Here is a 15192-nt window from a genome sequence, read left to right on the forward strand (position 1 = left end):
CTTCTCATAGATCTCAGGACGTCTGTAGTATACTCCAATGATCAGTCCATCAGTCCATAGACCCATCTATCATTCCTCCCGTAATTCCTCCTTCGCACCATCACCTTGTTGGAACAGCCGACTCTCCCTCTTCTCATAGACCTCAGGACGTCTGTAGTATACTCCAATGATAAGTCCATCAGTCCATAGACCCATCTATCATTCCTCCCGTAATTCCTCCTCCGCACCATCACCACCTCCAACCTCAAGGTCATTCTTGATTTCTCTTTTCCTCTTTTCTCCTCCTTCTCCATATTGTAACACTACAAGTAAGGCCCATCCTGTAGGTTTTAGTCTTCATCTTGTGTCTTAATAGTTTGGTGTTCCCAGCTTGTCCTTGTTGGAACAGCCGACTCTCCCCCTTCTCATAGACCTCAGGACGTCTGTAGTATACTCCAATGATAAGTCCATCAGTCCATAGACCCATCTATCATTCCTCCCGTAATTCCTCCTCCGCACCATCACCACCTTCAACCACAAGATCATTTTTCTCTTTTCTATTCTTTTCTTTTCTCCATCTCCTCCATTTTCTAACACTACAAGTAAGGCACCATCACCATCTCCAACCACAAGATCATCTTTCTTCCTCACTTTCAGATCACATCTAACGTAGAGAATCCCCCCTCCATCTTTTCTATGTCGGCGGGAGGTGGGGCTATTTTCGGCAGCTGTATCGGTGCCTATTTTCATATTGGACAAAGGGGTTTTTTTTGGCCACTGAAATTTCTGTGTATCTCTACCATGTAGTTGGAACAGTCGACTCTCCCCCTTCTCATAGACCTCAGGACGTCTGTAGAATACTCCAATGATAAGTCCATCAGTCCATAGACCCATCTATCATTCCACCCGTAATTTCTCCTCCGCACCATCACCACCTCCACCTCCACCACAAGATCATTCTTCTATTTCCTTTTCCTCTGTTCTTCTTCTCCTTATCCTCTTCTCCTCCTCGATTTTCTAACTCTACAAGTACAGCCCATTCTGTAGGTTTTAGTCTTCATCTTGTGTCTTAGTAGTTTGGTGTTCCCAGCTTGTCCTTGTTGGAACAGCCGACTCTCCCCCTTCTCATAGACCTCAGGACGTCTGTAGTATACTCCAATGATAAGTCCATCAGTCCATAGACCCATCTATCATTCCACCCGTAATTCCTCCTCCGCACCATCACCACCTCCAACCACAAAATCATTCTTCTCTTTCCTTTTCCTCTTTTCTTCTGCTTCTCCTCTTTTCTCTTTCCCCTCCTCCATTTTCTAACACAAGTACGGCCATTACTGTAGGTTTTAGTCTCCATCTTGTGTCTTAATAGTTTGGTGTTCCCAGCTTGTCCTTGTTGGAACAGTCGACTCTCCCTCTTCTCATAGACCTCAGGACGTCTGTAGTATACTCCAATGATAAGTCCAGCAGTCCATAGACCCATCTATCATTCCTCCCGTAATTCCTCACCATTACCACCTCCAACCACAAGATATTTTTTTTCTTTCATTTTTCTTCTTTTAGCTGTCAGATTCTTGCAGTAAACCAAATGAAACAAACCTAATATGTATTATTATGCCATTTCTAAATATGATTGCTGTTTATACAAACTACTTACAGTTACAGGAAAAACAACACAAAACATAGAGTGATATACAGTTGTGTTCAAAATAATAGCAGCGTGTTGAAAAAAGCGAATAAAGCTCAAAATCCTTCTAATAGCTTTTATTTCCATACACACAAATGCATTGGGAACACTACACATTCTATTCCAAATCCAAACATGAAGAAAAATATATCAAATTTGTGTTGTTCCTCTAAAAAATTTGAAGAAAAGTGAATATTAGTCTGTTCAAAAAAATAGCAGTGTTTGTATTCTTCTTTACAAACTCAAACATTCACTATATAAACTGACAAAATGTTTGAAGATTTTGCTTTCCTTTGAATCACTTAATGAATATTTAGTTGTATAAGCACTGTTTCTGAGAACTGCTGTACATCTGTGTTGCATGGAGTCAACCAACTTCTGGCACCTGTGAACAGGTATTCCAGCCCAGGATGATTGAACTACATTCCAGTTCTTCTCTCTTTCTTGGTTTTGCCTCAGAAACGGCATTTTTGATGTCACCCCACAAGTTGTCTATTGGATTAAGATCCGGGGATTGGGCTGGCCACTCCATAACGTCAATCTTGTTGGTCTGGAACCAAGATGTTGCACGTTTACTGGTGTGTTTGGGGTCGTTGTCTTGTTGGAACACCCATTTCAAGGGCATTTCCTCTTCAGCATAAGGCAGCATGACCTCTTCAAGTATTCTGATGTATTCAAACTGATCCATGATCCCTGGTATGTGATAAATAGGTCCAACACCGTAGTATGAGAAACATCCCCATATCATGATGCTTGCACCACCATGCTTCACTGTCTTCAGTGTACTGTGGCTTGAATTCAGTGTTTGGGGGTCGTCTGACAAACTGTCTCTGGCCACTAGACCCAAAAAGAACAATCTTACTTTCATCGGTCCACAAAATGTTGCGCCATTTCTCTTTAGGCCAGTCAATGTGCTCTTTGGCAAATTGTAACCTCTTCAACACATGTCTTTTTTTCAACAGTGGGACTTCTTGCAGATAGCTTGGCTTCACATAGGCGTCTTCTAATTGTAACAGTACTCACAGGGAACTTTACACCTTCTTTGATCTTCCTGGAGCTGATTGTTGGCTGAGTCCTTGCCATTTTGGCTATTCTTCTATCCATTTGAATGGTAGTTTTTCGCTTTCTTCCACGTCTTTCAGGTTTTGGTTGCCAGTTTAAAGCATTTGCGATCATTTTAGCTGAGCAGCCTATCATTTTCTGCACTTCTTTATATGTTTTCCCCTCTCCAATCAACTTTTTAATCAAGGTACGCTGTTCTGAACAATGTCTGGAACGACCCATTTTCCTCAGAATTTCAGAGAGAAATGCACTGTAACTAGCATGTACAACATTTGCTGCCTTTCTTCCTTAAATAAGGGCAATAATTGCCACCTGTTTTTCAAAGAATGAATGACCTCACTAATAGAACTCCACACTGCTATTATTTTGAACATGCCCCTTTCAATTAGTGATTCAATTACACAGAATCAGCAGCATGCATGTCAGGATTGTTGGGTCCGTTGGATTTCTATTACTCTACTACATCTGCTAGTAAATTATTTGCCATGTAGAAATATAATTTCTACCAAAAGCAGTGATTGATCAGGTTAGTGATGTCTGATTGCTATTATTTTGAACACAACTGTATATATATATATATATATATATATATATATATATATATATATATAAACATATACACATTCACACACAATCTATCATTTCCTAGCCAGTGAACACTGATAATAATCTTTGTACAAGAGGGATACAATACAAGTCACTTAGCCTCTGTTATAGCTGGTATACAATTTCTTTCATGAACAGGACTCCCGACATGTAATCACAGGAAACATTTCTTGATCTTAGTAGTCTCTCTTTCTATAGTGTATTTTATATTTTATTGAATAGGAAAAAAGATCCGTACGACCGCCACTGTGCTAAAATCTTCCTCTTTATTGAAACGACCACCAAAAATTAAATCGAAAATACAATAGGTTGCCGCATTTCGGCTAAAAAGTATTAGTCGTGACATATATTGTAGCTTTATTAATTACCCATTGGAGAGTCTGCCCCTTATGACAGCAGGCCACTTTCTTTTCAGGTTTAAACTATACATTTTCCTATATAGGTAATGAAAACTTTAGCATTGTGACCATAAAAACCCAACTCCATTCTTTGTATACCAAGTTACATTCTATGCATTTAAAAGAGAATAAAGTGGAGTCATATCAACTGTCCCATGCAAAGGACTACAAGCTTGCCAGCAACTGTCAAGCAGGGCACAATGAAGGAAGGACAACGTCTTCGTTGAGGTGGAAGGCTGATACCACCTTAGGTGGAAAGGAGGGTCTTAGGTGCAAGACTACTTTATCTTTCTGGAAAGGCTCCCTACAAGAGAGTCGCTTACTGGTAGACACGTCTGACAGATGTGATAGTCACCAAGAAGGCAACTTTGCAGGAGAGGTCACCCAAGGGGAGTTCCTTAATGGGTTCAAAGAGTTTAAAGCCAGAGATGTTTGAGATGTAATGAACAATGCCAAAACCTGCCCCTTAAGAGTCCATGAAGCTAAATTCTGATGAAGTCCCGATTGTAGGAAAGCCACAATGCTAGGTACATTTATGGGCATGAAGTGCCTGTGCTCACACTGGGCAAATAATTATTTCCAGGTACAGTAGTAGATTTTTCTGGAAGTCTCTTTTCTGGCTTTGAGCAGAATGAAGGTGTAAGAGATATCGCTGTCCCTCAAGACTGAGTTTCAACAGCCATGCCATTAAAGTCAAAGACTGAGAAGCAGGATGGAACAGGCGGCGTTGAGACAGAAGATCTACTCTGTTTGGTAGAGGTCAGGGTTTGTCTCCTAGAGGTTTAACTATGTCTGTGTACAAGGTTCTTCTGGGCCAGAATGTTGCAATAGGAATCGACAATTTCTTCTCTTGCTCTATTTTCTGGATCAGTCAATGAAGAATCCATACTGAAGTGAAGGCATATGTTAACCTGGATGGAGTCCTGGGAATTACCAGATCATCCAATGACAGTGTTAGAGGATCTTTGGTCTTAGCTACAAACAGGGCTAACTTGTTGAACCAGGGGGTAGGATATCCACATCAAGAGTTCCCCATTTCGAGCATAGGAGATTGAAGATGGCAGGATGAAGGGCACATTTCTCTTGGTCCAAGCAGTGATGACTAAGGAAATCCACCTTGTGTTGTAGAGGACTTGGGGGGAAATGAATGAAGGAAACAACCTTGAATGAGACTACTGTGAGGTGTAGTACTTAGATCAACCAGCATCCACCCAGCCCCAAAGCACTCATTTGCTTCAGGAATTCAGCACCGTGATTTATATACTCCTCAGTTAAGAAACGTAGATGACTTCGGTTGTGTAATGTTCTTACTCAAAAACCTTTCTCCATGTGTCTTTGTTGGGTTGTCTCTATGCTGATATAGTTTTGGAGGAAATGTGTATATGTGCCTTTAGAGAATGAGCTGGCCCTTGGATGGGTTAGTTGGGTCCTGTCTAACAGGTGAGTGGGGTATCTAGGCCTTGAGTTGAAAGCTGGGTGGGCTAGCTGGTTCTGGGCTTGACAAATGAGTGGTCTAGCTGGTTTTGGGCTTGAAAGCTGGATGGACTAGCTAGGTCTTGATTAGACAGCTGGGTGGGTTGACAGTTGTGATAATTTGGGCCTGGTTTTGTAAGCTGAGTGAGGTAGCTTGACTTGGATTTGAGAGCTGTGTAGGCTGATTGGCTGGCTGGGTAGCTCTAGAATAAGATGTCTGGTTTTGGGCAAGTGATAAGTGACAATTGGCATCCTTCTTGGCTTAGCACAGAAAGGGAAGGGAGAAAGAAGATCTAGTAGAAGATCTAGTAGATGGGACTGCACTTCATAGAGAGCATATTTGTCTCAGTCATCCCTCTCCTGACCCACCACCAATGTGCCGCCACTCCCAGAAAAGTCCCAGGTTGCAACAGGCCGCTTTCTTCACACAGGTGGAGGATCGATCTAGAGGCAGACCCATACACCTAAAGGACCTTTGATGAGCCGTATCTGTGTATAAATCATTGTGTAATTGAAATTACTATTTGGGGAAGCTGCAGCTGAACAATGGCTTGTAACTGATAAGCTACCTAGTAAAATATTGAACCGCAATACGCCGGTATCATTTCATTCAGTTCGCTTTTACTAGCCAAATGGTACTGGGAATTCTCATGGAGATCCTACTTAAATGCTGGACTACTCAGGAAACAACGCTCAACAGGAGGCCGTCTTCACTCTACGAGACGTTTCTTGGGGCTGCAGTTCTTCTGAGCTCCACAAGGGGTGATCGCACTTTTTCCCAGACAGGAAGTCTCTGTGGAAGACAGGAAGCGATGTCAGGTATAAATAGGAAGTTCTGGTTGAGAGGTGAATTGGGAGGAAGTAGAGAGGAGACATTGCTGGAAGTGGCAGCAGAGGAGGTAATAAGATCTGATTTTCTATTTACACCCAGTAACCCCCGGTCATGTCCGTCCTCTTCCTCCATTGTCACACCCGTCCTCTTCCTCCACAGTCATGTCCGTTTTCTTCCTCCAACGTCACGTTCGTCTTCTTCCTCCATCGTCACGTCCGTCTTCTTCCTCCATCGTCACGTCTGTCCTCTTCCTCCATAGTCATGTCCGTTTTCTTCCTCCACCGTCACGTCTGTCCTCTTCCTCCATCGTCATGTCCATCTTCTTCCTCCATCGTCATGTTCCTCCTCTTCCTCCATCGTCATGCTCCTCCTCTTCCTCCATCGTCATGTCCGTCCTCTTCCTCCATCGTCACGTCCGCCCTCTCCCTCCATTGTCACATCCGTCCTCTTCCTCCATAGTCACTGTGACGTCTTTTATCTCCAGCAGATGATGATACACACATATATAGTGTGGTAACCCAGATTAACCCCTTCAGGGGCAGAACATTTCCCCACTTTCGGGGCCGGAACATTCTCCTCATTGTGGAAATGTCACCTTCCCACCTTAGCAGTCTCTTGTAACGAGGGATGAGATTCGGATTCTGGTTGTAACTGAAATTTAAGTCCAATTTGTAGGATTATAATTTTGGTAGAATTTGTGGTTGATTAACTTTGGTGCTCATCCATAATGCCTTTTGTATCCTTTGAACCTGCTTTGCATCCTCACAGCAGCCAATAATGAGGATGGTGTATGGATAACCCCACCCTTGACTATAAGAAAGGAAGTCAGAGATCAGCCAATGATGGGGAGGAGGCAGGTTTCCTCACCAATCACTATAAGAGTAATTCCATCCTCTTCCTCTTCTTTCCTCTTCATGTCCGTCCTCTCCCTCCACCATCATGTCCGTCCAATTCCTCCATCGTCATGTCCGTCCTCTTCCTCCATAGTCACTGTGATGTCTTTTATCTCCAGCAGATGATGATACACACAGATATAGTGTGGTAACCCAGATTAACCCCTTCAGGGGCAGAACATTCCCCCACTTCCGGGGCCGGAACATTCTCCTTATTGTGGAGATGTCACCTTTCCCACCAATCACCTTCTCACCTTAGCAGTCTCTTGTAACGAGCGATGGGATTTGGATTCGGGTTGTAATGAAATTTGAGCCCAATTATTGGCTGATCTCAGACCCCTTTTATAGTAAGAAGTGGGGTTATCCACCTCCTCCCCATGTTACTGGCTGATCTCAGACCCCTTCTTATATTGAGGGGTGGGGTTATCCACCTTCTTAGCCCATTATTGGCTGATCTCAGACCCCTTGTATGGTGAGGGGTGGAGTTGTCCACCTTCTCAGCCCATTATTGGCTAATCTCAGACCTCCTCTTATAGTGAGGGGCGGGGTTGTCCAACTCCTCCCCCATTATTGGCTGATGTCAGACACCCTCTTATAGTGAGTGGTGGGGTTATCCACCTTCTCAGCCCATTATTGGCTGATCTCAGACCCCTCTTCTAGTGAGAGGTGGGGTTATCCACCTGATCCCCCATTATTGGCTGATTTCAGACCCCATGTATAATGAGAGGTGGGGTTATCCACCTGATCCCCCATTATTGGCTGATCTCAGACCCCTCTTCTAGTGAGAGGTGGAGTTATCCACCTGATCCCCCATTATTGGCTTATCTCAGACCCCTCTTCTAGTGAGAGGCAGGGTTATCCACCTGATCTGAGGAGGATGAGGAATATGGTGTAATAAAGGAGCTTTTTGAAGGACACCAGGGTCTCTATGAGGATGTTATGGTGGAAACACCTAAAACCAGGAACCCACCAGAGAGATGTCCCCGTCCTCTGTATTCCCGGGATTCCACACAGGCAGGTCACAAGATCACTCACCATCATCAGGTAGGTGGAGTTGAGGGTCGGAAACATAAAGTGATGGAACCCTCTAACATGTGGAGACGATGTGTGGACTCTACAAGATGAGATGTTCTTTGTGATCTCACATCATAAATCCTTCTATGTTACAGATGTTATTTTCTGCCATTCTGTTGGTTTAGGGTGAAGATCTGATGAACATGAAAGTTGAGGGTGAAGTAGAAGAGACGTATTTGAGGGATGATCAGCAATATACGGAGGAGGCTGGAATGAGGAGGACATTCATAGAGGAGGACACTCCTACAGAGATCAGCACAGGTGACCAGAATATATTCTTCTCTTATCTCTGCTCTGTTACGCCCCTCCCCCCTCCCAGCCCCCATTGGTTCCTGCTCCTCTGATAAGGCGGAGTAAATGTAGAAGTGATCTGGGAGGACCAAAGGCCTTTTGAAGAGGGGAAGAGTCCCAGCTGGTTGGGACATCCACAGAGAACATCTGTGTAGCTGGCCAGCTAAGACCGGTCCTAGGTTGCTAATATGGTTCACATATATGTGTATACCAAACCTGCCAATAACCTCAGTGCAGTGTACAGTATATGTGCATATGTTAAAGCCAAAAGCAGAATCATTGCTGTAATTTATGTCTCTGAATGTTATATAACATTTATAAATTCATTGTGTTAGCAGAAGCAGAAAAGGAAAAATATACTTTTAAGAGTCAGCACATAGGTAAGCCAATCACAGCCAGCCTCACACTGCACAGAGCCTTAACCAATCCCAGCCAGTTTCACATTTGTGCCTGTGTAAAACCCCCTGCTAGATCTTTCTAGAGCCATTTGCTCACCAGACAGAAGAGGAAACAGACAGAGTTCCAGTCAGAGATAAGTTCTATGGAAGCAGAGAAGGCCAAATAGTTCCAACGAAATGAGCCATTGTAAGGTAAACTGAAACAAGTCATTGTAGAGTAATACGAAACGAAATACGTAAAGAATCACAATATGCAACCGTAATCCATAATCCACAATACGTCTACCGTCTTATGTTATCTGACAAGATTGAACTGTTGAATCTCCTTGTTTCTTGGTGATTTTCATTCACCACGTGTTTGTACATGAACTGTCCGCTGCACAAGCAGCAGTGTTATATGAGGAAGATTGAAGTTATTAAAGAAGTTAACTAAAGTATTCGGTGTGCTCTTTAAACCTACTGCATCCATAGAGCGGCATTGGAGGAATTACAGAGTAAAGTCAGTCTAATCAAACAGAAGAAACAGCAATTGCATAATTTTTCTAATGCCACAGCGCACAAGGCACTACATAGTGCTGCGCCTGCCACAAACTGCTCCCTCCTATCTCCCTGATCCAGATGGAATCTTGATGGAAGTGAACTAACCCTCTCCTATCTATTGATGATGTTTTTCTATTTTTCCAGGACCCGCCATGGAGAAACCCTCAAAGGATCGTCTCACTTTATCTCCAGGTTGTAAAATGGAAGATGAGGACATCACAGGAGATTGTGCCGGAGAAAAGACAATAAGCTCCACTATGGATGGTGGACTTCCCAGTGTGGAGAGACCATGGAGTTCCTCGGACTCTGAGCAACCTCAGAAAGTGAGGGATGGGAGGGAGATGAAAGTTTCCTGTCCTGAATGTGGGGAAGGTTTCAGTTCTATATTAAGTCTTTCTGTACATCAGAGATCCCACACAGGTGAGGAGATTTATTCCTGTCCTGAGTGCGGGAAAGGTTTTTTATATAAATCAGAACTAATTAGACATCACAGATCTCACACGGGAGAGAAGCCGTATTCTTGCTCTATGTGTGGAAAATGTTTTACAATAAAATCAAACCTTACAAAACATCAAAGAACTCACACGGGTGAGATGGCATATTTCTGCCCTGAGTGCGGGAAATGTTTTTCCCATAAATCAGAACTAGTCAGACATCACAGATCTCACACAGGTGAGAAGCCGTATTCCTGTCTTGAGTGTGGAAAATGTTTTACAATAAAATCAAACCTTACAAAACATCAAAGAACTCACACGGGTGAGATGGCATATTTCTGCCCTGAGTGCGGGAAATGTTTTCCCCATAAATCAGAACTAGTCAGACATCACAGATCTCATACAGGGGACAAGCCGTATTCCTGTCTTGAGTGTGGAAAATGTTTTACAATAAAATCAAACCTTACAAAACATCAAAGAACTCACACAGGTGAGAAGGCGTATTTCTGCCCTGAGTGTGGGAAATGTTTTCCTCATAAATCAGAATTTGTCAGACATCACAGATCTCACACGGGGGAGAAACCATATTGCTGCTCTGAGTGCGGGAAATGTTTTTCACTCAAGGCCAATCTTAAAACACATCAAAGGTCTCGTGTGTGCAAAAAGGCGCGTTCCCGTTCTTAGTGTGAAAAATGCTTTCAACAAAATCAAATCTTACTTAACGTCAGATAAGCCTTTCATGGAAAAAGCTGTTTTTCTGCCCTGAGTGAAGGAATGCTATCCACCATACTCAGAACTCTGGTTGGGTCCCTCTAGCAGTGTAGTCTGATCTCCCCTGACCTTTAGCAGAAGCTTCCATGGAGGACATCATGGTGAGAGAGAAGGGGGGGGGGGGTCATTGCTGGTTGGGTCCCTCTAGCAGTGTAGTTTGATCTCCCCTGACCTTCAGTAGAAGCTTCCATGGAGGACATCATGATGAGAGAGAAGGAGGGGGGGGGGGGGGGTCCTGTAGGTTTTAGTCTCCATCTTGTGTCTTAGTAGTTTGGTGTTCCCAGCTTGTCCTTGTTGGAACAGCTGACTCTCCCCCTTCTCATAGACCTCAGGACGTCTGCAGTATACTCCAATGATAGGTCCATCAGTCCATAGGCCCATCTATCATTCCTCCCGTAATTCCTCCTCCGCACCATCACTACCTCCAACCGCAAGATCATTCTTCTCTTCCCTTTTCCTCTTTTCTCCTTCTCTTCTTTTCTCCTTGTCTTTTCTCCTTCTGCTTCTCTTCTTTTCTCCTCTTTTCTGCTTCTCCATATTCTAACACTACAAGTACGGCTCATCCTGTAGGTTTTAGTCTTCATCTTGTGTCTTGGTAGTTTGGTGTTCCCAGCTTGTCCTTGTTGGAACAGCTGACTCTCCCCCTTCTCATAGACCTCAGGCCATCTGTAGTATACTCCAATGATAAGTCCATCAGTCCATAGACCCATCTATCATTCCTCCTGTAATTCCTCCTCCACACCATCACAACCTTCAAACCCAAGATAGTTTTCTTTCTTCTTTTTTCAGCTGCCTGATTCTTACAGTAATGCCAAGGAGAAAAACCTATTATGTATTATTATGCCATTTCTAAGCAAGACTGCTGTGTATGTAAACTACTTACAGTTACAGGAAAAAAACAAGACATATAGAGTACTATAAGTATGCATGCATACCAACATTCACACACTATCATTTCCTAGCCAATGAACAATGATAGTATGTTGTATGCAATATGGATACACTAAAAGTCACTGCTTCTGTTATAGCTGGTCCATGATTTTCTTAATGAACAGGACTCTCAGCATTAAGTGATTAAGGGAAAAAAATTCTTGATCTTTGCAGTCTCTATCTTTTATAGTGCAGCTTTATTGTTTTCCCATTGTAGATTCCTCCTTTCCTGCAGGCCTTTTATCTTAAAACTTTGTAGCCCTCTCCTGAAGTTTTCTGCAGGTCGCCTGTAATGGGTGCCGCCTACCCAGGTCTCTCCCATAGCTTTGTTTCTCTGCACATGCTATGTACAGCATAATGATGATTTCTCGGCCACTTTTACAAAGCGATAACATGGTTTTTGAGGGCCTTTGGTGTATACAACGTGGATTTATAATTTCGTGACTGTTGAGGAACAGATATAAATACAAATTTTTGCGCCTGGAGTTAAAAGTAGAATTTTGGGCAAAACCTAACTGCTGTTAAACAGGCCCCTTCCTTCCTCCTAACACCTATTCTGAATAACCGGTGTGAGATAGAATTGTACAGTATACTAACCTATGTTGAGGGCGCTCTGGTCCAGTCATGTGATCTCCCGTGTCAACCAGCGGGACATAAGAGCGCGCTCCAACAACAGCTGGTAAGGCCTGGGCGTTTGACATCACCCATAGGCTTCAATGGCCTATCTGTTGTCAGGTCCGCCCTGCAGCCACTCTGGTTGACACAGGGAAGCCAGATCATGTGGCTGGACCGGAGCAGCCTGACAATACATAGGTGTCATGGAAACCACCAGGACTTGGTCTCCTGGAGGGGCCTGGAGGCCAGCCTGCTTCCCACCAACTATGGACCTAGAACTAAGGAGAGCCCCCTCTTGGGGTTACAAGGAACCATAACCTCCAGAGTCCAGACTGCTAGATGCCGGGAAGGAGTCCATTGTTTTCTTGTGTTTGTTTGTTTATGTAATGTCATTTTCTCCTGGGACTTGTAACATGGGCCATACCTGTCTAGGGGGAAGGTTTTTCTGTATAAATGTTGTGCTGTTTGTTAATAAAATCAGTCCTTGATTTACTCCAACATTGGTTCTGTCTGAAGCTTGGGATTCATTTTTCTATATTCTGGTTCCAGAGTGGAGGAAGCTGTAGCCTAGTAGAGATACCCTCTGGGGTGTCAGGCAGACTGCCACTTTGGTTGGCAGCTGTGGGATCGGCTTCCTCCCTATGGGCAGTCCAAACCACCACCTGATGATCTGCCATGAGTTCTGGAGGGAGGCTCTCCAAGTGGAGCAATACTGTTATGGAAAGGTCCTCCCTATACCCATTGATCAGTACTGGCTGCAGCTGGACTTGCATTTACTGTTCCTAGGAGGAGAACATCCTCGGAAGGAATGGTTGATAGACTGGTCCAGATGGAACTGATGCTCGGCAATGGTTCAGGCACTGCAATGGTATGCCACCCTGGTGTGTCTGTAGCTGGAGAACAGCAATCCCATAGAAGGCTATGACTTCAGCAGCCCGGGACCGATATTTGAGGCGCTTCTGGAGGATCCACAGTTTGGTAGTGCAGCAGAATGGAGATGGGAGCACATCCAAGATTTTAGGGAGTTGAAGGTTCTCAGTGAGCTCAGATTGAGGACTTGGACTTTATAGTCACACAAGAATGGGAGCTGGAACAAACATATAAAAGACTGTTCGACGACGCTCAACAGTATGCCTCAGCACCCATGGATGTTATGGATAATGAGTTACCCAACGAAGCACTGGCACTGGGCCAAAGTGCCGCCGGCCCGTGCCCTGGATCTTCAGCAATTTTGGAGCAGCAGGGAGAGGAGGTGGCTGTCCTCATTCCCCAGAGGCAGTCTAAGGTGCTGGAAGGGGAGGAAGCCGTCCTCACTCCCCAGAGGCAGTCTGAGGTGCTGGAAGGGGAGGAAACCGTCCTCACTCGCCGGAGGCAGTCTGAGGTGTTGGAAGGGGAAGGAAGCCGTCCTCACTCCCCAGAGGCAGTCTGGAGTGCAGGAAGGGGAGGAAGCCGAACTCACTCCCCAGAGGCAGTCTGAGGTGCAGGAAGGGGAGGAAGCTGTCCTCACTCCCCAGAGGCAGTGTGAGGTACTGGAAGGGGAAGAAGCCATCCTCACTCCCCAGAGGCAGTCTGAGGTGCTAGAAGGGGAGGAAGTTGTCCTCACTCTCCAGAGTCTGAGGTTCAGGAACAGGAAGAAGCCATTCCCCCCTTACCAGAGGCGGGTCAAGGACCATGGAAAAGAGGAAGTTGTTCTCCCTCTCAAGTGGCAGTTAAGAGTCTTTAGAGAAAGGAAGCAGTCCTCCCACTTCAAAAGCCAGCCGGAGTGGAGGATGTGGGCTCCCCAGCAGAAGCTCTGGCATAAGGGCAGAGTGCCACCAACCTCTTCCCAGCACTGGCAGCAATTTCAGTGCTCCTGGGAGCCAGGTCAGGTGGAAGCTGAAGTGAAGCTCCTAGCTAGCAACAGGGCAGAGCACCGCTGTATTACCTGTAATAAATAAATCTTGGTGTTCCTATGAAAGAGGTGAGAAAGTAGGCCACCTAGTGAATTCATCAAAGAACTATGAGAATGATACAGGAGGTCAAAAATATCACAGCAATCCTCAGAGGAACGAGAAAAAAGACAAATACTGTGCACTCTAAAAGACGAGAAGAAAGTGGATGTGCATACACCTAGCAGCTCTCCTGCAGACTATTACATCTATTTCCTTCCTCAGCAGATATCATTGTACACAGGAGGTGATCTGTGGACCTCCTTCTGGAGCTCTGGATATTACAGAATACTAGAGGAGTCCACTTTTCTATGACGGGTTGTGATGAGTGATGCCCCCTGTGGGTCAGACATGTCAGAGTCCCTGTCCAGATGTTTTATATCCATGGGATGTAATAAAGGCCCTGTACCGTCTATATAATATTCATACTGGGGGGGCCAAAGTTCAGTCCACGTTTGTGTTCAGAACGAACCTTAAGTTCATACTTTAGACAATGTCTGTATACAACGATCAGATATAACATTGTGACCACCCACCATAACCCTTGCAGGCATGGACTCCACTAGACCTCTACGTATGCTGTGGTATCTGGCACCAAGCTGTCAGTAGCAGATCCCAGACGTCCTGTAAGTCGGGAAGTGGAGCTTCCATATATCAGACTTGTTTTTCCAGCACATCCCACAGATATGTGACTGGATTGAGAATTGGAGAATTTTGAGGCCAAGTCAACACTGTAAATTAATTGTTGCGTTCCTCAAACCATTCTTAAATTAGTAAAACCAGGTCACCTTCTTCCATTGCTCCATGGACCAGTTCTGGCTGCAGGGCACCCTGACCGGTCTGCAGCTACACAGCCCCATACACAACAAACTGCAGTGCGCTGTGTGTTCTGACACCTTTCTATCAGAACCAGCATTCACTTCCTCATCTCCCTCCCCACCTCCATCAATGGGCCTTCCCTTCCCACCTCCATCAAAGAGCCTTCCCTCTCCACCTCCACCAATGAGCCTTGCCTCCCCACCTTCACCAATAAGCCTTCCCTTCCCACCTCCACCAATGAGCCTTCCCTCCCCACCTCCACCAATGAGCCTTCCCTCCTCACCTCCATCAATGAGCCTTGCCTCCCCACCTCCACCAATAAGCCTTCCCTCCCCACTTCCATCAATGAGCCTTCCCTCCCAACCTCCATCAATGAGCCTTTCTTCCCAACCTCCATCAATGAGCCTTCCCTCCCCACCTAAATCAATGAGCCTTGGCAACCCATGACCATCACCAGTTCTTCCTTGG

The 15192-nt window shown here is 44.9% G+C and overlaps 1 protein-coding gene across 1 annotated transcript in view; it reads left to right on the forward strand.

Annotated features, from left to right (window-relative positions):
- LOC149465099 (uncharacterized) overlaps positions 1-12475 on the forward strand; it is a 28484-nt gene extending 16009 nt beyond the window's left edge. The window contains exon 7 of the mRNA XM_089673770.1: positions 9637-12475. Coding sequence (XP_089529896.1) covers positions 9637-10345 — 709 coding nt within the window. The 3' untranslated portion in view covers positions 10346-12475. The remainder of the gene's footprint in view (positions 1-9636) is intronic.
- Positions 12476-15192: the final 2717 nt, after the last annotated feature.

Source organism: Staurois parvus, unplaced genomic scaffold (assembly GCF_062004578.1).
Source record: "Staurois parvus isolate SC_StPar_1 unplaced genomic scaffold, SC_StPar_1.0 ptg000144l, whole genome shotgun sequence".
NCBI lineage: Eukaryota > Metazoa > Chordata > Amphibia > Anura > Ranidae > Staurois > Staurois parvus.